General features: G+C 42.7%; 1 protein-coding gene across 10 annotated transcripts in view; it reads right to left on the bottom strand.

Moving 5' to 3' along the window:
• CLASP1 (cytoplasmic linker associated protein 1) overlaps window positions 1-21374 on the bottom strand; it is a 164999-nt gene that overhangs the window by 141702 nt on the left and 1923 nt on the right. For all 10 annotated transcript variants that reach the window (XM_084209512.1, XM_084209508.1, XM_084209517.1 and 7 more), the window contains exon 2: window positions 11283-11757. In XM_084209512.1, coding sequence (XP_084065638.1) covers window positions 11283-11477 — 195 coding nt within the window. In that variant the 5' untranslated portion in view covers window positions 11478-11757. The remainder of the gene's footprint in view (window positions 1-11282; window positions 11758-21374) is intronic.

Below are 21374 nucleotides of genomic sequence, written 5' to 3'. Positions count from 1 at the left end.
TCAGCCCCAGATACCTCGGTGATAGCACAATGAAAGATAAACAGCTAAGACCATGTTAGTACTTAGTACTCAAGATCTCTCCCTGATAGAAACCTGAAAGATACTTTTCAAGTTTGTTAAGTCTCTAAACTTGCATGAAGACCTAAAATCCAGCCCATCTCATCTGTATTAAACAGCTTGAGGTTCTCACATGGTTCTCAGCAGCTCACCTTTCTGCTACTACAAAGCCTCTCCCTCCACCTTTCCCAAATGTATGCCCCAATTTGTACCACTGCTCCTGTAAGGGAATTATCTTACAAATACCTTTTTTCATGGATGATCCTTCTTTTCACACCACCATCACTCTCTAGCTGTTCTGCAAATTGAAGTTTCAGATTTCCACCTTCAAAGCACTGCCATTTGGTCCAAGATGTCAGCTCCTGCCTTTCCATTCATCTGCAGCACCAGTTCCCATCAAACCACCTCTAGGTGCAACTTTTCACAGCACTTTTCTCCACACATGCCCTCCTGCTTAGGAAACCTTCTCATTGACTTTCAGCATGCTTATAGAACAGGAAATTCCAGAAGGAAACAAATTAAACTGCAAGTAGAGAATGGGACCTGACCAACATGAAGAAAGAAGCAGAGTTCTTTGAAGGCAACAAGAAAGTTCAGATCTTGATGGGGATTGAAGCTAGTAGTCTTTCACAAGCAAACCTACTCACATAACTTATACACATTCCAGCAACATTATGCAGGTAACTACTTCCCAAAGACCTAAAGGGAAAGAAAGTAGAAGAGGCAGACAGGAAAACCAGGAAAGCCACCCATACAGGCCTGGAAGAAAAGCTCTAGCCAGACAGACAAATATTCCAATCTGTAAGAGTATGCACCTCCCAAAAGCTGCATGCAGTTTCAGCTTTCCATACCACATCCAATCCTTGTGTGAGAAATTCCTTCTGGAGGTCAAGCAGTTCAGCCAGGCACACAACAGCAGCACAGCGATGGCACCTTTCATGCCTCAGGATACAACACTGCAGTGCCCCTCTGAGCATTTCAGAGTTAATCAAGGTACACAACTGCCTTCTCCAAGGGCTAAATTTACAAAAGTAGGAGTGTACTGCAGTATTTACACAAGGATCATTCTGTCCACAGCACTCCAAACAGACGAAAGCACACACAAACACACAGATTATTGAGCAGCATGGCGTTAAACAGTTTGGTGCATCAGGACTGATTCCATCAACTCTGAACAAACACAATTCCCTCCAAAACTCAGGTGCACTTTTAATTCCAGTGTGAAAGCTCAAGGTGTCTATATTTACAGAGCCACTACAGAAACTGGAGTATGAACAGGTCTGGCTCCATCAGACAACTGTGGTGATGGGTGTAAATCAGTAAAAGCCTGTAAAACCCAGCTCTGTACCGCACTGAACGAGCGGCGACCCTTCATTTAAGCTCCCTACAGTGAGACACAAAGTCCTCCCAAATTGTTAAAAGCAGAGATTTGTTCCATGTCACTGCACAAGCACTGATGCCTCCATTTGCTGCAGGATTTCCAATTAGACCCAAAACAACTATGTCACTTGATATTAGTCAAATAGAGAGTCATGGCAATACAAGGCAAACTCGCTGTCTTTTAATATAGTTCTAACAGACACAAAGAAAATTAGATACAAAGAGCTGATTCCTAATACACATTTCACAGTAAATGCAGATATTACTCAGACAATGTAACTTCAAAACACCCTGAATTGAAGCAATTTTAGGCTTCCCATCTGCTGTTACCAGGTTCTCAACTGCCAGCTGACTGGCACAAACACTCAACACTGGCAAGGTGATGGTGATACCACCAGCACAGTTCACCTCACAGTGGTTCCACATCCTACAGAAATCTTGCCAGCCTTTGTGCTTGTGTGCACGTCCTGCCTGTAGGAGCAGAGCTGCCACAGGAAGGGCATAGCAGGCTGGATAAGGCTTTGAGCACCCTGGTCTAGTGGAAGGTGCCCCATCCAGGGGCAGGGGGGCTGGAACCAGATGATGTTTAAGGTCCCTTCCAACTCAAGCCATTCTGTGGTTCTATGTCAGAATGGGACTCTACTGCGCAATTTTTCATCATTTCCACAAACTTCTCTCTAGAAGTTTACTTTTAGAGATGAAAAAGCATTAGTAGCCACAAAAATTTTCTCACACTTAATGCAGATTCAATCCTACACATTCTTTCCTCTGGCCAAAATCCCAGCCACACTATAAAAAATTATCAGGCTCTCCACGGTCTGATAACTGAGAGTCTGCTCTGATTCTTGAATACTCAAATGTTGCTTTGTTTTAAAGTTCCATGTTTAGCACAAATGAAGAACTCAGTAGGTTTTGCCTAGTTAAAAAAAAAAAAAGACACCTCATCTAGAAAGAAAGTAAAGTAATGAATGATTTGTGGGAGACAACATTCATTTGGAAAAAATCAGACTACATGTCTCCACTGTGCTCCCTCCTACATTTAATGATACAGCCACAGACCAGCCGATACACGGGATACAATTACATGAGGCAGCTTCATACAGACTTACACAAAGCACAGTTCAGCCATCAGCTCTGAGCAAGACAAGCTGACTGTGCTCAGCCTCAGTTAAGCCGTCACTTGTACCCTGGGTGACTCAGTCACCACACAAAACTGCTGGCATCACTGGCATCCCAAAAACATTTACATGGGAGTCAATTCATGTAAGCATCTCTGACACTGGGACACTTCATACTTATCAGCTAATAAATTCTGCTAAAAAACAAGTAATAAATAAGTTTTAGGGCCTTGACAGTATAGAGTAGTATGGGGGATGAAACTAGATGGTGAGTCCAGAGGCCCCTGCAACTTGAGTTACTCTGTGACCCTATAGCAAATGCTACTCTTCTGTTCCAAAATGTACCTGCTGAAAAAGGAAGGCTGCCAGAGCCAGAAATGCACATCTGAAACACAAAGGTAAGCAGCAGACTTACCTAAGTCCCATGGGCTAGTCTTCCAAAAAAACCCATAGGTGCACTTAATGCTAAGAGCACACTGGAATGTTTAAAAAAAGCATTATCAGGTATTTTCCAGTCCTATTTTTAAGGGAGAGATCATTAAATTGTTGATCTGATATTCATCTATTCTTTTTTCACCCAGCTTCTGAATTCTTTAGCAAATTTTAGCAAACTTCAACCTAATATGGTAGGGAAAAGAGAGATACCAAAGATTATATGCAAATACAAATACAATAACCAAAAGAGATTCTACTGAAACATAGACCTCAGCATGAGGAAAACTAAAGCATGAGACACCAGCAAATCTACAAAGAAAAAGGCAAAGGAAATGAGTCTTCATACAACTTCCCTACTTACAAAATTACTTAATTAAAACTAGACCAATTCAGAGGCAACTAGAGCCCACTGACAGTGGGACTTTCAGTATACAGTTTTTTCATGTGGAAGTTCAAAGGGTGAGACAAGGATGGCTTTTCAGACAACTTCAAGGAATATCCCACAAAGAAGACATGGAAGAATGTGCATACTTTCAGTGGAGAAGCTAAGAGGTTGGTGCTGGTGGGAGGACCCTGGGGGCTGATGAGTATTTCTTTCAGCATCAAGAGGATAACAAAACTCCACTGAACAATTTAGAGACTAGCAAAAAAATCAAGGCCCCAGAAAATCCAGCACCGACACTAACCTTCCATTCAGGTCGTGTCAGGGAAAGTGAGGATTCACGCCTACTCACCCTGCTACCTACTAAACATGAAGGCAGATGGGTCCCACATGCATATAAATGACTGCTAATTTTACTCCAGAGGTAACAAGCACAATATGAGCAGTCTCTCTAAGTCACTTTGGGATTTCTGAGGACCAAAACCAGTACACTGTTTAAAATATTTTATTTAAAGTGTTCAAGCAGTTTAAGGCACAGTATCAGTATCATATCTGTTCTACCACACAAAGGACTGAAACAAAATTGCCCTACCACTATGCATAATCCTGTTACTCTACATAAACTACTCAAAATCATCACAAGATCTATCCTAAAACCAAATGTCTTGTCCTTATCTGTTCATCTCCAGGAGTTTTCCAGTGTTCTTTCTGCAGGCAACTTTCATCTGACATGCAGTCTAAATTTACTCACAGCCAGTTTACACCCATTCGTTCTTGTGCTAACCTTGCCCTTTAAATCTAAGAGTTCTTTCCCATCCCTGACAGTCACTCCCTCTGATGTATTTATGGACAGTAGTCATATTCCCTGTCAGCCTTCATACTGTAAACTAAACAAGCCAAACCTCTTCGTCTCCTCTGGTTAGGCAGGCTCTCCAATACCCTGAACACCCCACTAGCCCTTCCCTGCACCTGTTCCAGCTTGAATTCCTTTCTTGCAGACAGGCAACTAGAACTGTACAACACATGCCACAGAAGGGCCCAATAAGGCACTTTACAATAGCATTAGTACACTCTTATCCCATGAAAATAAATCCCCAATAATCTGCCTTTTCCACCAATGCATCAGCTGTGACCCTTAGCCTGCAGTGAAGCAATGCACACCAAGGTTTTCTGAGACCTGGATAACTCTGTTAGACCTCTAATAAACCCTAGTGACAAGACTGAAGTGCTGCAAATGAAACACTACACCAGCATTAAAGGAATAGCTTTATCCTCTCAATTTAGTAACCACAATGGTTCAGTCTGTTGTGTGTTGACCCAGACTCTCAGTCCCAAACAAGAGCCTCTTGGCCTTGCCAATGCTGAGGCAGTCACTCTACCAAACACACAAGAGAAAACATATCTAATAAAACAAAAACATAACAAAAGCACCCAAACAAACACACACCAAAAAACACGCCCCCTGCCCCCAAAAAAACACACACCAAAAAACCCCAACAAAACCAAAACCACACACACACAAAAATTAAAACACTAAACAAAAACAACAAGAAAAAAAAACAAACAAGCAAGGAAAAAATAGCCCCAGACAACTTTTCTTAGTCCCAACACTAAAATCCTAAAGGAGCTTAATTTGGTCAGCAAACAAAACCACGGAATCAAATCTCTACAAGCCAGAGTGACATGCAAGGGAGACTTTTACTTTGTTTCCCACATTTCCATTTATTTCTCACCATCCACTATGGCCCACCAAGAGACAGGATATCCCGCTTTCATGTAATTAAAACTCCATGTAAGTGTTGCAATTAGACTACTCAAAACAAGTGAGATGAAAACGGTTGGAGGGGGTTTACTCAGCGTGAAACTCTTGGTTGGTTTAAAGCATCTCCTTATGGTTTGCAAGGTTGCTGTGTTGCAGACACTTCTGGGACACCTGAGGACTCTGCTCCAGGCTTCAGCTACTTCTGAAACAGGTGACCCAAAGGAAACACTTGGGTTTACAAAAGCTACCTTTCTTCTCGGGCATGGAGTTATTTTCCCCTCCATTTCATGAATGAGCTTTGGATATTGAGCTTTAAAGCCAGCGGAAAAGAGGTGAGACCTTGAATGTGCCACTATGGAAACAAACTTCTGTCCTCATTATTTCAACACTGTCTCCACTCTGCACGTTCCCTTGGGATCCTGTAGGTTCTCATTATTTGTATTTGATTTGGTAATACCTTGGTAAACAACTGAGAGAGTGTTCTTTAGCACACTCAGGATCACAAACCTTTTGTTTTATGCAACGAGTAGCACATCTACTTTGTGCATAAAACAACAAGAAAGTATTACTGCTCCACTAGAGTTCTTCCCACTACAGCCAGAAAAGGACAATCCTTCCTGCTACACCACTCATTATTACCTTTTAAGTATGAAGAAAAAGCTACAGGGGAATTCTAAATGCTGGCTTGCTAGAGCAGGTAATTTTTCCCCTGCCCTGAATCCAAAGGTCTGAAACTAGCACTGAATTTGACCTATTCCAGCTGCTACAATCTTCTGTTCTCCGCTGTAGCCTCTGTGGCACTCCCCACACTGCTGATACCATAGAGGTAAGAGCTGCACCATAATCCAATCAAATTACCATACAGAGCAGTTAAGTGTTGGGAAGGCAGGTGCAGCTATTAGAGCCAGAGAAAAAAACAACTGATCAGCTGGACTGGGAATGAACATCAATGCCTATAGGAAACTGGGTATCCCAGCGCCAAAACTCTGCTCTTCCCGAAGTTTAAGGCAGGAAAACCCACCTATTAGGAGCATGCCAGCACAGAAGCCTAAAAATAAGGACTGGGCACACTCCACAAATGCAGTTCAAACAGAATGAGTCTTAAACCCTTCCTAAGGTAACTCTTCTCCCCACAAGGGAAGTCATCAACATCAGTTTCTGCCACAGTCCCTTTTGCAATATGGGCATATGCAAGGAATGGGCTGTACTCTCAAATCCAGATCTCAAAATCACTTTTCCTCCATAATCCCTTTCTCATGTCTTTTGTACATCAAAACTAATTTAATTCATCTTTATCAGCTTCATGATAAAGAGTGATGAAAGCAGTAGCTGAATGTGTACATTACTGATCTCCATGCACCCCCAGCAGCTCAAAACTCAGCAGCAAACAGCAGCTGCTTGGAAACCCTTTACAAGTCTCTTTTTCTTCCACAGATGGTGAAGTCCTTTCCCTCAGTGCATTAAATACTCAACAAAACACACTCACCAAATTATCATATCAACCCATAACCATGCATGATAATTATGTCTTAAATCAGGATTTCTTCTACCGAATTTCAACCAAAATAAACATGGTATAGAGAACAAACGTATGCTTATAGTGAACAACCATTCATCAGCTTAAGTAACTCTAATGGATGTCACTTTAAACTAAGCCTGCACCATCTGTTCTACCCCTCAATTAGCAAGCAAAAAAAATTATTCGATACACAGTTTAAGAAAGCCAGCTAATTTATGTAAGTTTTATTTCTCTTCAGCTCAGTGAAACATGCTCTTGTAATGCTTGATATTCAGAAACAGATCAGAATGGAAGGTTGCTTTCTCTAATGCTATTAGGAATTTTGTCAGGGGAAATAAAATATCTGCGCAATATTTCACCATATAAAAAAAAAATGCTCGTTAACATCTTACATTTTACTTTAAAGAGAATGCTGTCTCTCTCAGTACCAAAATCAGCTGGGAACTAAACAAATCAAATCCGAAGTGCTACATACATGAACACAAACAAAGCTCAGAACACAGCCCTGCCCTGACAGACTGAGTCTACCAGCACAGCAGGAGGCTGTGGATGTGTCCTCAGACCCGGGGGTCTGTTAACCATGTCAGTTCCTAACTCGCCTCTCAGAGGCAAAACCCAATCCTACATAGGCTGCTGGGCCTCGCACAGATCTGGCTGCACCGGGACAAAGGGACCATTCCATGCAAGGTGAGATACTCTCCTTGGAAAGCAAACCCTGTCCAGTGAGAGCAGTGCAGTGCCAAAAAAATCACTACTTGTGAAAGTGCATGAAAAAAAACCAAAGCTGCATCCAATTCCTTACTGCGAACCTCCATCCTGTTTCCCTTCAAGCTGGCCTCTCCTACCACTCTGCAACAAGTGAAAACACTGAATAGAATCTCTCTTCAGTATGTTGGACCCTGACCTGCTTGAAAGCTCTGTCACCACCAATCTCCCTCTTGGATGTTTGTCTAAAAAACCCTGCAAAAATAAGAGCTATTTCCACTGGAAACCTCAACTCCACCAGCAAAGGCAACACATCCCAGGGGAAAAGGTGCAAGAGACCTCATCTCCCAATACTGTTGAGGAGAAGCAGGCAAGAGAAGGTCACTGCCAAACACTCTCAGCCCACCTCTTGGAATAGCAGGCTGGTTGAAAACTACTTTAAGATCCTGGACATATTACTTTACATTACACCTTGAGTTACATCATGGTTTGGGTACTGAGAAAGGCTCATCAGCCACAGATGAGCCAGGAGATCCTGCACACTTAACATCCGCATTACCAAATAGCGCAGAAGCAGCTCAAAGCGAGATGGCTCACCAGGGGATTACTGACGATTTCAGCTCTCTCCCCTTGCCATAGGATTGTGGAACCTGAGAGGACGTGCTCTGACACTGCTGTGCTGTTTTGCCTCATGATTTAAGACAGACAGCTCTGTGCAGGCCTTAGTTATTGTTCAGAGATTCAAAACTCAGCAAAATAAGTCTCTTTTATGCTTAGCAGGGGATGAAAAGGAGTCAAGCAGAACCACCATCCTGAAACAGCACAGACCAAGCAAACTAAGCACAAATGAAGAAACAGACCAGAGGGAGAATTCCTCTTTGGCCTAAAGCATCCTGCAATACCTTCCCCAGCTCAACCGCACTGGTGTAATCCACAACTCCTAATGCTCACACAAACACAACTGTGCTCCAAAGAGGAGTAAGAGCTCTCAAACAGAATTCATCTTATCACTCTGCACCATTCTAATGTCTTCTACATACCTGTAAGTACTGCTGAGAAAACTCAAACCTGCAATGGCTGCTGGGTGCAGTTCAAGCACACTACTAGCAAGCACAAACATGCAAATGACTTTGCACTGGACTCCAGTGCCTTGTTTCTTACAATCACCTTTATGTTTCCTCGACTTGAAAAGAATCCTGAACTATCCAAGTGCCTTCTGCACTTAAGACATCTGTCTGTAACAAAGCAGGGACCAGTGATCAGGTCACAAGACAATTTGTTAAGAGGTTTTAGAGTACTTAGTGCTATCAGAAGTATGTTAGGCCTCACTATGTTTTACGCATGCTGTTTTCAACAGACTTGAGACAGCACCAACCAAAGAAAAACATATCTGCCCTCCATCATTCTTTTTTTCCCTGAATCTCTTGAAAAAAAGAGATGCACCATTATCTGCAGTCATGGTGCTGAGGTCAAGGACTTCACAAAGCAGTGTCATGAAAAAATAGAAACGATGTACAGAAAGCAAACAAAGCCTAAAAAAGGTCAACGATGGCCATGACATACACAGACCAGACTTGGATGCCAGTGAGGGAGATAGCTTGAGCCCTTCCTATAAAGGTGCAATTTCATCACCAGTTCAAGCTCCTTTTAACCTAAACTAAATTGGTTTGCCTTAGAGATGCTTCTTCTCTGGTTCACTGATGTTTCCTTGGTGATAACATATAAGCACAAATGTTTAGTTAGAGAAGTTCTAGACAGGCAGGAGCCATGAATCCATTGGATGCTGTCCAGTATAAGGCTCTTGTTATCCACACTCAGTCTGAGAACACACACTATATTGGTGAAGTGCTAGGAAATTTCAAATCATGCAGATGATCTCAATCTTTGTTTTAAACTGATACTTTTTCAAATGAAGAGACTGAGGTGAGAAGAGAAATGGACTACAAATATCCAGCTTTTTCCCCTGTGAGCAGACCATTGCAGTTTAGCTCTCCAGATGGCTGTCCTAGGGCAGTGATGCTTAGCCTTTCACTCCTAAAGTTGACACACTAATCCATGAACTGGATCAGATGACACCAGCTCCCCTGTGCTCTCTCACACCAGACAGAGCTGAGCTTCTGAACCCCTACCCCAACAAGCTGTCAGGAAAAAAGGCAACGATAATGCAGATGCAGCATTAAAACAGAAGGAAGAGATTGGCATAAGAGGGTGCAATAAGCCTTGGCTGGATCCTGAAGCAGACTTCACCACATCACTGAACTTCACATAGCCAGCTTGCCCCACTCACAGGCTTCACATCTTCAACTGTACTCATTCACTGAGAAAACACCCTCCAGACATCTGAGACATGTCTCTGTTATGCTTACTAGAACTTATTAATCACAGCAAATGCTATCTATAGAACACACACATTAATGAACAGCCAGCTCAGCAGCATGAGTTCTGGAACAGAGTCACTACAGTACAGAAGTGCCACCAGTTTGTTACTGGAAAATGAATACCACAGAGATCATCAAAAGCATGTAGTTCAACAGACGAAAGATTGGGAAGAGAGAAAGTTATCTGAATAGAAATTCTGCAAACTAAGTGTGATACTGGGATTGCAAAGCACTGCACAGCTCTATTCTACACCACTTCATTAAATCCATGCAACATTTTGTAATAATTTTAATTTTACTATGCTTGGGTTACTCTTCCACTGAGAATCATGGAAGTTTGTAAGGGAAAGCCAGTTAGCAAGAAAAGGGGCAATAAGAATATGTAATACTCTCAGAAAATTATATGTGCACTGCTGGTTCACAACAGCAAGCTAAATATTTCTATATGTGTTCCACCAGAACAGATTCTCTATTGAGACCACATTAGCTTTGGTGGTTTGGTGATAGTGTTTTTAGTGTTTGGGGTTTTTTTCCCCTACATGCCAAACAGCTTCTACAACAGCTGCTTGTTGACAAAAATGAAAAGAAAGAAATGCAGTTGTGCAGAACACTCTGCAATGTCACAACCACCTCCCAATCAAAACTTCTATTAAAAATAATTTTATTTGAGTATGCTGAGCTCCAGAGCACTTACAACTTATACAGCCAGTCCCTCCTCCACTTCTACAGGTGTGAGCTCCAGTACAACCCCCATCTTTAGGCCCAGCTCTGTAGGAACTTTCACTCTGAGATTCCCCACCACTTATCAAAAAGGAACATTATCACATCCCATACAATAGCTTCAGTACTTTATTAGACTTTCCAGAGAGCCTCATGAACAGACCAAGACAAGAGTTTTCCAAGTCACAGCTCAGAATCCTTCCCCACTCCCACAGTACCTGGCTGTGGTAGGACTTCCTCATTAAATCTGAAGGGAAATGAAGTAACATGGCAGGGATAACAAGGCAGTGGAGTTCCATGTCCTACCAACTCATCTCAACATTATCAAATTCAAAAGAAGACACATACACACATTATCTTTCTTGAGCTAAGTACAATTCATCTACTATGCTGCCCACAGAAAACAGCAAAAGTCTAGCAAGTTAATGACAGTGAAAACAAATGCAGTTTATATATGCTTTTTTCAGTTTGATAAACCTTTTAGTATGGCAGGAAATCATGAACACTGCTAAACTACTGGGATGATCAAAACATGGGATCAGCTAACAAAGTATACAAAGAAACCAGGATATCATAAACTATGAACACCAAATGTAAATCCACTTGTGCTTAAAACACCATTTACTGAATTCCTACTGCCTTGAGTCCTCGATATCACAGCAGCTATCAACTACCCAGATATGGAACAACAATCACTGATTCAGTCTAATTACCAGCTTACAGAATAGTATCATAGAATGTCTACTACACAGCTTTCATTTAGATCAAGGAGCATTTGACATCGGCACTTCTGACAGTAATCACATTCCACATGACAAAGTCTTACCTTATAATTACTGGAATTTACCCAAGAAGTGGCCAGTCCATCAACCATTTTATCCAGCATGGTCTGATCATGTTCAAGATCAGCTGACTTCTGTTTATCTGAGAAATAATCTATCAATTCCTGGCCAACCTGAAGTCTTTTTCCAACATCCTTCTGCAGCACCTGCGCTAAGCAGTACTCCATACTGGGCTCCATAGTGTCTCAGAAATACAGCAGCAGCCAGAAAGCCAGAGGGCAGCAGGGCCAAAAACTCCCTCTACAAATGTACGCAGGAGGTCGCCTCTTTCTTCTGTGAAGGTTACTGAGGGCCTGGGTTTCAAAGATGCAATTCTGAGAATGGCAACAATGCACCATGTGTGTGTGGACAGCAGCTGGCAGGATATTAAAAGTCCAATTTAAATAACTGGTAATAGATGAAGCAATGAGCAGCGCTGTACAGTTGAGTCTGCAATAAATCCCAATTCAGCAGTCCATTCTGAAAGAAATGAAAAAGAACAGTATTATAGGTTAAATTAAGACTGGAGGAAAAAAAAAAGAGTGAAAGCATGTCACAAAATAGGTTATTCACATACAGCTGTGAAGCTGTGTAAGTCAGATACAAGCAGCACTGGTCTATTTTAAGGAATCAAACAAGGTAGGTCAGGACAAAAACCTTATTCTTTACAATAGCAGTTATCCATCAGTTTCCCGGAAGTTTTAGTGACAGACAATAAATTTGTTGCTTAAAGTAACAGCTGATTAGTAATCAGTATTATTGTAACTGCCACCATCCACCCGAAAAGGTGGAGACAAAATCCTTAAGCAGGTCACCAGGAAAACCTATCTACTTTAAGTGAAAGCAGGAAGAGGTCTGGATCCTGTTTTGACTGTTGGCCTTCAGCAATCAATGTCATCAGCTGGTCAGCAAGATAAAGCACTAACATAGGGCTCCAGGAATGTAAAATGATCAGTTTTCAAAAACTAGGTGCTCAAGCTGTTTCCAGGCTGAATTCTGTTACATCCCAACTACACATGTCCAGGAAACAGCACTCACTGGCACACTCTAAATGCAGTTCTGACAGCCAAGGCCACACACAAGGAAGGTCAGGGCGAACTTTGCTGCCACTCTGAGGCACAGCATCACCTCAGAAGCGTTTGGCTTATGCAAAAAAAAAAAAAAAAATTACCATATGTTTGGGCTCTGTTTATGTTCTTGAACCCTAGGAACTCTCTTGTCCCCTTCATTAGTGATTCTTTTTATCCTTCCATCTGCAGCCAAATTAATTCCTCCAGGTAGCCAGGGACCAGACTAAGGGCCTGTCCTACACCTTCCCACAGACCAGGGTTCCTGGCATCACCACAGTGCTTCCTGAAGCACTCCCTCATCACAGGTTAGCTCTTTCAGGAAGTGGGTGATAAAAACCCAGGGTGTCTTTTTGTTTCCTGGCTAATAATACCCAAAGCTAGAAATCTGCCCTACTTTTTCCACCAACGTGAGGAAAGCAGGTCAAGCTCAGAGTAAGGAAAGAGGTTGTGCAGCGGACACCTGGTTCAATAAACAACTGGAAGGAAGCTGGAAGGAGGCACAAGTTTGCTAATTGGAAGCACTGGGGCAGCAAATAAATACCTTCTGTTTGAGCAAATAAGGCCTTCACAAAGGTCTTAATAAGGCAAAATGGACCTGACAGCAGATGAGATGAACACAAAAATCCCAGCCTGGAAACAAAAGCACCCTTTGCAAAGCAGGCTGTTCAGTTCATTACCTCACCCAATCTTCCCTGGCCACATCTTACCACCACCAAGCACAGCATCCAGATTCAGCTCTGAGGGCCTACGCTTCCCTAACCCTACAAGCATTGCCACACATGTCCCAGCTTCCCACACTGGTTGCACAGGAGTCACCAGAGTGCAGGTCCCTCCATTCCAGGCAGTCAGTTCAAATCCCTACTGGCTGACAGGCATCAAAACTGGTTCAGTAAACCAATGGACTCACCTCAACCAACTGCCAGGCAAATCCTACCCTCAGCCAGAAGGGATTGTATATTTGTACACTAAGCTCCCTCCTTGTCAGCAAAACCTCATCCCCAGAGCAGTAAGGAAGCCTTGGCTGCTATTGCACAGACAGCACCTCAAGCTTTGAGTTAGTGCTGTACCAGATTACTGCTTGTGACCCCTACCCCAATCTAAACCATCTCAAGGACACAAAAAACTCCCACCATTTTGTTTCAAGTCACCTCAGGAGGGATTTGATATTTAATTCCAAGACTGTCAAAAACCCCTCCAGTCAGTACTCTGAACACCTTTTTTCTTTCTAAAAGAAAGTTCCAAACTAGAAGGAAGCATTGCCTTTTTTACTGCAGTTTCTACTGATGCTACAGTTTCCCACTTGGTCAATTTAGCACCAAATCTGAAAGAAGCACTCTGAGCTTTCCTATCCTCAACCAAAATGGTTCATGACATGGCACTCACTCCCATGGCAGCACAGGCACAAAACCAGAGCCACTTCCACAACTGTAAAAGCACAGCAGATGCTTTCATTCAGGTCTCCCTGTCTGCAGCTTTGAATACTGGCCCCTGCCCTGCCCTCTAGCACAGGCTGGTCTTGCTCTATGCTGCAAACACTCCACTTAAGGGAGACAGTCTTACACACAGCAGCGTCTGAATATCCAGTGGATGGATTGTCACATAGGGAAGCATTTCACTGGACACCACTCTAGCATGGAGCTATTGGAGAAGGAGCAGGGAACTGGCATTAAACTGCTACCACATTCTAGCTGAAACCCTTCAAGTTAGCTGGGCAGTTTGTTTCTGAACTTCAGAAGCTACACACATGTTCAAAAGGGGACTCTTCTGTTAAACTGGATACATAGTGAAGAAAGTCTAAAGGCTTTTAAAATTGAAATTTAGAACTTGCCTAAACTTGAAATTCAGATTACAGAAGGTGTGAATGAGTGCTAGTTACCACAAAATAGCCATTTTTTATTAACATTACACAGAGGCATGTCCCAACACGTCCAGTAACAATCAGCTGACCATACTGCCATGAGAAATGAACATTCAAAGTTTCAGGTCTGCCGTCTATGTGGTTTTCATTAAAGAGTTTATAAGTCTCTACCAACAGAGACTTATAAGCACAGAAACAATCTTTAAAGCAAAAGAACATAAATAAATTTCTCTCCACTTTCCTTGCTTATTAAACATATGAAGGAAAGCATAGGATAAAAATCTTGGTGCATTATAAAAGAACAAATTTGTGTCACAACCTTGAGGACTGCAGTCTAAAGAAGATCCACTATACATTATGGCACCACTATCAAATGCATATGGGGAAGAAGAGACAGAAATATCTTTGAATCCTGGGGAAAACAGTAATAGGAAACCAAGAGGAAAAGCTCAATGCGGCTTGCAGCTACCAGCTAACAGGTGTTTAAGTAGCACTTTTCTAAAGGAAAAAAAAAAAACAAACCAAGCTATCCTACACATGTTAGGAAGTCTGCTGACTCCCCTCTTCCCAAAAGGAGGAAGAGGAAAAAACACCACCTGAGAAAAACAAGACCCACGCTGACAAAAAACTAACCTGCCAGACAATGAAGCATATGGCTGCTACATCCCATCAAGTCTGCAATCATCTGGGCAGATGCTCCCCCCATAAGTTTTGAAAAACACCAAGCCACAGTTGTCAGCCCCAGGGGTCTACTCCTGGACTTTCTGGGTAGCCAATGTTACAAGATACAAACAACTTTGGAAGGGGATGTTGAGTACAACCTCTTCCCACAGAAGAACAGTCATGCAGAACTCAAAATTAATAACTCAGTGGCACAGGTCCTGTGTTTGGAGCTCCCCCAAGTTTTGAGAAGGGCTGCCAGTATAAGCTCCAGAGCAAGGGTTTTCTCCAATCCTCCCAAGCCTTGTAGTTGGCCCTCAAAGAGACAGGCTAGGCTCAACACATAGACAAAATAATCCAAGAGAAAAAACTACCCCAATTCTGTCATTGGAAAAAAGTTCTTTGTTTCACTAATCAGCCATCAAAACTATGTGCTTCACAACACCCAAATTTTCCACCAACTGCTATCCAGCAGAAAGCCACTATACAAAGGTTTTTGGAGCTCAAAATTATGAATTTAAAGGGGAAAGCTAACAAAGATCAAACAGCACAAGTTACTCAGCTTAGATACTACCATCATAACAGCTGATACAATTCACAGTAAATCAACTGACTCAACACACAGAATAAATTAATCCAAACAGTAATAAGGAAATACTTGTTAACTAAGATGCTGTGGCAATACTAAACTGGGTACCTAAGACAATGAATTTTTATTCAGCACTTAGGAGAACACCAATGACCTCAGACTAAGTGAAAGTGCATGATTTGCAATTCTCAAGTAAGATTTTATCTTAGGATAACTTCACATGAAATTTTGAATCTCCTTCCTCTTGCAAGGAAGGGAATCTGAAGCACATAAAAAATGCACTATTACTCTCTTGATGTCCTGTCTACCATTGGGAACTCTTCCAATATAACTATTTAACTTTAAAAATTATGTTCTACTCTCTTCTGCTCTAGACATCAGGGTATCATCTTTGTCATGTTTCACTGTCATCTTTATTTACCAAAAAGTCAATGCAGTCCATAACTTCCCCAGACAACTGTTCCAACTCAACTGCTCCAGACACAAGCATGCAGAGACACAAGCCTCTTGCTGCCACTCACAATCACTAGAGGCAAGAGCCAGCACCACTCAATAACCGGTCATCTTCCTGAAGGCATCTCTCAACTTCCAGCCAGTGAGCTTAATTTGTAACCAACTTGTAAACATGGCCACACTCCTTTGGTGCCTTTTTTTTTTTTTGTGTACATGGTTAGCTGTAGCCCAACATCTGTAGAAATAACACAGCAACACAATAGTACCAACAAGTCTCCTTCTTCACAAGTCTCAGGACCTAATTACACAGTCACTTCAGTTTAAAATTAATTTAAGGTATATTCAACAGACCTCTGTCAACAACTGAACTTTGATCCTTCAAGAGATCTCCACCCTAGCCAAATGAAGCCATTTTTTCAAATATAAAAGCAACAAGGCATCAAACCTGCAGTAGTTCACCACTTCTGCAAGGTGGGCAGTGTAAACATATAACTAACTTGTTCTGCCAGCCAAGCCCCCTTGGGCAAGAAATTCAGAGCACTTAGAACAGCATGTGGAAACCATGTGCTGCAAAGACTAAGTGGAGATCTCATCAGCAAGGCAGTGTCAAATTGCAGCTCTGCAGGGTGGAAGTTCTCAGCCCTGTGTCCACTTCTCTATTTTTGCTTCCACCAGTACAGCTATACCCTCCCCAGAGGGGACTGGTGTCAGGCCTCTACAGAGTAGGACAATCACCAAGCACGCAATCCAACCTACTCTTTCCCTTGGGTGTGCAAACAGCCATGAACAAAGCAGCTCAAAGTGTTCCTACTCGTTCAAACTCCGAGAGAAGGAGGTGGCAAGTACCACATCAGTGTTGTACTTTAAGAAGAAAGTAACATTTTTCTGGAGCCAAAAGGAGTTTGTAGGAAACAACCACCAAGCAACTGACAGATGGGCTCTCCCCATAGTTCACCTGTATCCACAGAAGGTAATAATGTTTCTTTAGTGACAGAACACATTAGGCAATCACTGTGATTGTTTTAAATCAGTAATTAGTGTTGCCCTGTACTTGAGCCTCCCCCTAATCCAAAGATGGTATCTTAGATTTCCAGACTGACAACTCATGCTTTTTTAATTAGCTGGTGGGACAGCCCCGTGCTTATCTCCCTGAACCAAGTGTCTCTGGTGGCACTTGATGCACTCCTTCCACGCCCCATCCAGTAACTTTTAACTGTCCTCAGACAGTGCCAACCTAGCTGATAAGCAAAGCACTGCCTAGATGGAAGCAGTTTCTTTTCAGTAAGGTCTTCAAAGGAGGGTTTCTTTGTCTTCCCACAGCTGCACTAAAGCAGTGTAAAACGCTACTGCTGCAGGCAGTTCATCCTTACAAGAGCCAGGTCTGGCTGAAGGTTTGCTAGGACTCTGCTGTCTGTCTTCAAACTTGCCTGCAGTCTGTTAAGGGGCTGATCCTCAAAAGTGCAGACAGTAACCAACCTGCAGCTGGGCATAACTCCATTGCCATCAGGAAAACTGAAGCAGATTTCTAGAATGGAGAGCTGAAAGATTTCCAGGGCTTAAGCTAACCATGGGCCTTCTCCCCTATACACAAACATTCTAGGCCAGATGCTGGCTGTGAAAGCTGTATTACCTAGACTGGGTAAAATGAGAGATAAGCTTCAGATAACAGAAATTCTTATGCCTCCACTAAAGGTTTACATTGCTGCCTGGGTAACTGAACACCTCACACAGAGCTACCAATTCCAGCAATGCAACAATCTTCAAAAAAATCTCCTCAGTAATGAAGCTGCAGCAAATCAAGACATGTCACAGGTCACCTCAATGTGACTCCAATACCCTACACTAAGGAAACCACTTTGCAGACTGGGAGTAACCCTTCCAGAGCAGGGTAGAAAATGAGATGAGCTTTAACATCTTTTGTTTTCCTAATACAACCCCTCTCTGAAATTAGTTTGGTTTTAACTTTGTCTGAGACAAGGACAAGTCTAAAATGAGCTTTCAAGGTCTCCTTCCTTTTTAACAGTTCAGGTGCCAAGATGCAGCTCAAAATTCTACAATGGCAGGAGCTGCTCTCCATGGACTCCCTCTTGCAGACATCTCAATTCATTGTTCCAAGGAAATTTAATACAAGCAACTTCCTAGGGGCCTATGGGACCAGTGGTGGGGGGGACTATCATCATGACACTTAATTCTGTGACTAGTTCTTGAGTTTTGAGTTTCTGTGTATGAAAATATCCTCCCTGTCCCTTACTCTAGAGATCTAACCTTATCTCAGAGCCTGCAGTTCTGACACTGTGGGACCCTGGCACACAAACCATAGAGCACTGGCTCTTCGACTTCCAGCCTGGCTCTGCAAGGTGATCCAGCCAAGGGTACACAAGGTTCCCTCCAGGGGGCCTGTCTGGCAGCCCAGAAGAATGGAAGTGTCATCAGCCCCCTTTGTACAGCAACTAGAAGAGCAGGACAAAATTTTCCAGTCACATCCCAACCCTCTCTTCCACAATCCAGCAGCAATATTGGATAATCTGGAAAAAACAAAGGAAGAATAGACTTTCACCTGTAGCCTTGTGGGCAAAATGCTTAGCAAGGTTTGGAATTCTCACTACTGAAAACTAGAGCAGTGACCCATCACCACTTGCAGTTTGCTGGCACAGCAAGTGCCTTCACAGAACATCTCAATCTTGTAATTTCTCTTTGCATTGTGAATTATTAAGTCCCTCAGGCTAAGATTACTAATTTAGGCAGTCCTGAAGATGGAAAGCATCTACTTTGTGTACATCATTAGAAGAAAAAAGTAGTATAGTGCCACCTTCCTATTTTACAGGCAGGTACAGGGTAGGAATTCAGTGCCTTTCCCAGAGTCACTCTAAAGTAAGTCTCCAATGGCAGCGGTAACTGAGGGTGAGATAACACCTTGGGAAAAGAAAAAACCAATACATTACATAAGATCCACATAAATAAATTTTAAAGAGAGCAGTGGTTTGACATAAATTTCTTACTCCAGTTGTCCAGGACCTTGCTATTCTTATTGATATATAACCGGCTAGTGACACAGAAGTCAGTTTTTGTGTGAAAGTCCAAGCCAGAACTACCCCGGAAGGAAGTACTTGAGAGACAAGTGCTTATAGTAAAATGACAGGTTGGAACAGGAAAATAATACAGATCAAACCTTGGGTGCAAGCCCTCAAGGGACACTGGCTGTGGGGTGCAACAGCAGCAATTTGCAAGTCAACAGTTTCAGAAAAAAGGTTACTTTCTTGGTCTCTTTTCCCAGCTAATAACCATTTCTCTTCCATGATTCTAAGCAGAAGTTTTCTGCATGGCAAAACAGGGGTCTTTGCCTACCCCTGTCCTCCAGGGCTGCCATGAAAACTCCTGGCCAAAGAGAGAAGAACTCAGCAGCAGCAGGATTACAACTGCTTACAGGCTGGGGGGTGTAGAAGCCAGCACCTAGAATCAGTTCAGCTTCAGGTGGGGAAGGACAGTTACCCTCCACACTCAGGCATAAGCAGATCCCACTCAGCCTGGCACCTGCAACTGTACAGAAGTGGATGGCCAAAGAAATCCCTCAGCACAGACTGCAGGGGAGTGCAGAAAACCACCATGACACTTCAAGGTATATAAAACATTGGGTGGAGGAAACACATGACATGGAGGAGCAGAGGGAGGTTTTATTTGACAGTACCATGACCCTAGTAACAGTTAAGGGAACTTCTGGCCTACGAAGCCACCAGCATGTAACAGGCAGAGACAGACCTGAATTCCTCCCTTCTGCTCAGCAGCACTTTGAAACATCACTTTGAAACACCTGTCAAAATTTGACTTTATTTTGATCAGATCTCTGCCTCAGCAAATTACTGTTGGTTCAATTTGGCTTTCTGAAATATCTTGGAATCTGAAGTATCTACATGCAAAATGTAGAGAAAGGGCCACAGACTAAGCCTGAAATGCTGAAACATTGCATCAGGGACTGGCCTGGTTAGGCTGTTCAGTCTGTTATCCTGCTGGCGGTGGAAACAAATTAGAGATTTTTAAATCTTCCCACTCACAATAAACTAATGATGATGACGCTTCCCTAATAATTAATTTTGTGGCTCCTTCTTGGCATACTTGTTTCTGGATGCAGAATGGACATCTCTCTCCTTGCAGAGCCAAACATGCAGAGATTTGATTAAGGGGCAGAACAGGAAGCCAGATGAACTCAAACACTAACCATGAATGGAGATCAAATCTTCAAATCTCTTGGGGAGCACCTGCAACCTCTCCAACAAAACCCATTTATTGCCCTTCTACAACATGAACAGTTACAACTCCATCCAGCTCATTTGGGTTTTGTGGTGTGGCTTTTTTTCCAGGTTTAAGAGTGCTAATGCACCCAAAGAGAGGAGAAAGTGAACTCTCCCACGTATGACAGAGCCAGACACCAGTGCAGTGCAGAATGCCAAGGAACATGTATGTGCTCAGCTCCTCAGTATGCCGCTGTACAAAGCTCATAAACAGCTCACATCATGCTTTAGCATAGCTTTGAGAACTGGTAACAGGTTGGTCCAATGGACAAGATCCAAACCACTGAATGAGCTCTAAAGAAACATGTAATGCAAGCTTCAACACTGTACAGTGTGATGGAACTGGAACAACTGAGCAAAGCACAACATGAAATGGACACCATCAAACAGCAAGGTAAAGCTAAAGCTGCACATCACTGTCAAATCAACCTTCATCAAAGAAAGAAGCAAACCCCTTTCCTCACAGTCAGACTACTCAGAATTTACTCAAGTCACAGTCTGAAGAAATTAATAGACATGGACAGTCTATTTTACTTGCTGAGGTGACAGACCTTTCTATACTTGCCAGCATTTTCTCCACTGCACTAGCTCCAAGGTGTGCTGGCGCTGTCACAATCCAGGAGAAGCTTCAATTACAACTGCCAGCCAAGGATGCACAAACAGCAGCAAGCCCCATCCAGGCACACCACCAAGATTTCCAGCCCTAGTCTAGGCAAGGCCTGAGATAACGAGACGCTCAGGGTGACACATGAGCCTGATACAAAGTCATCTGAGGCCAGAAGGGACCTGTAATGGCAGTCCACAAGCTTCAAAGCCACATTACTCCCACAGAAATCTACATGTATGTTGAAATTGTGAGGTACATGCAGGGAAGGTCACTACTTTATCCCTCTGAACATTTCATGTCCAGCCTCCTGAAACATTTTCTGACCTGCTCCTGACACAAAGGTTGTTGAGGGCTCCTCTGTAGAGGACATCTTGCCCCCATCCTCCTCTGTGATGCTGTAAACCACTACAGAAGTGGCCAGACTTGCTGTCAACTCTCATCCTCTGCATCCAACTGCCCTGACCAAATTGCCTAATGGATAGAGAAGGATTGACTAATATGGGAGAAACAGAGAAATTTCATTTCAGTTTGACTTTTGCTGTTTAAATATATGGTTTACTTAATACCTAAGCTG

Source organism: Fringilla coelebs, assembly GCF_963513975.1.
Source record: "Fringilla coelebs genome assembly, chromosome: 7".
NCBI lineage: Eukaryota > Metazoa > Chordata > Aves > Passeriformes > Fringillidae > Fringilla > Fringilla coelebs.
Note: the sequence above shows the minus strand (reverse complement) of the source record. Positions and strands in the feature narration are given on the sequence as shown.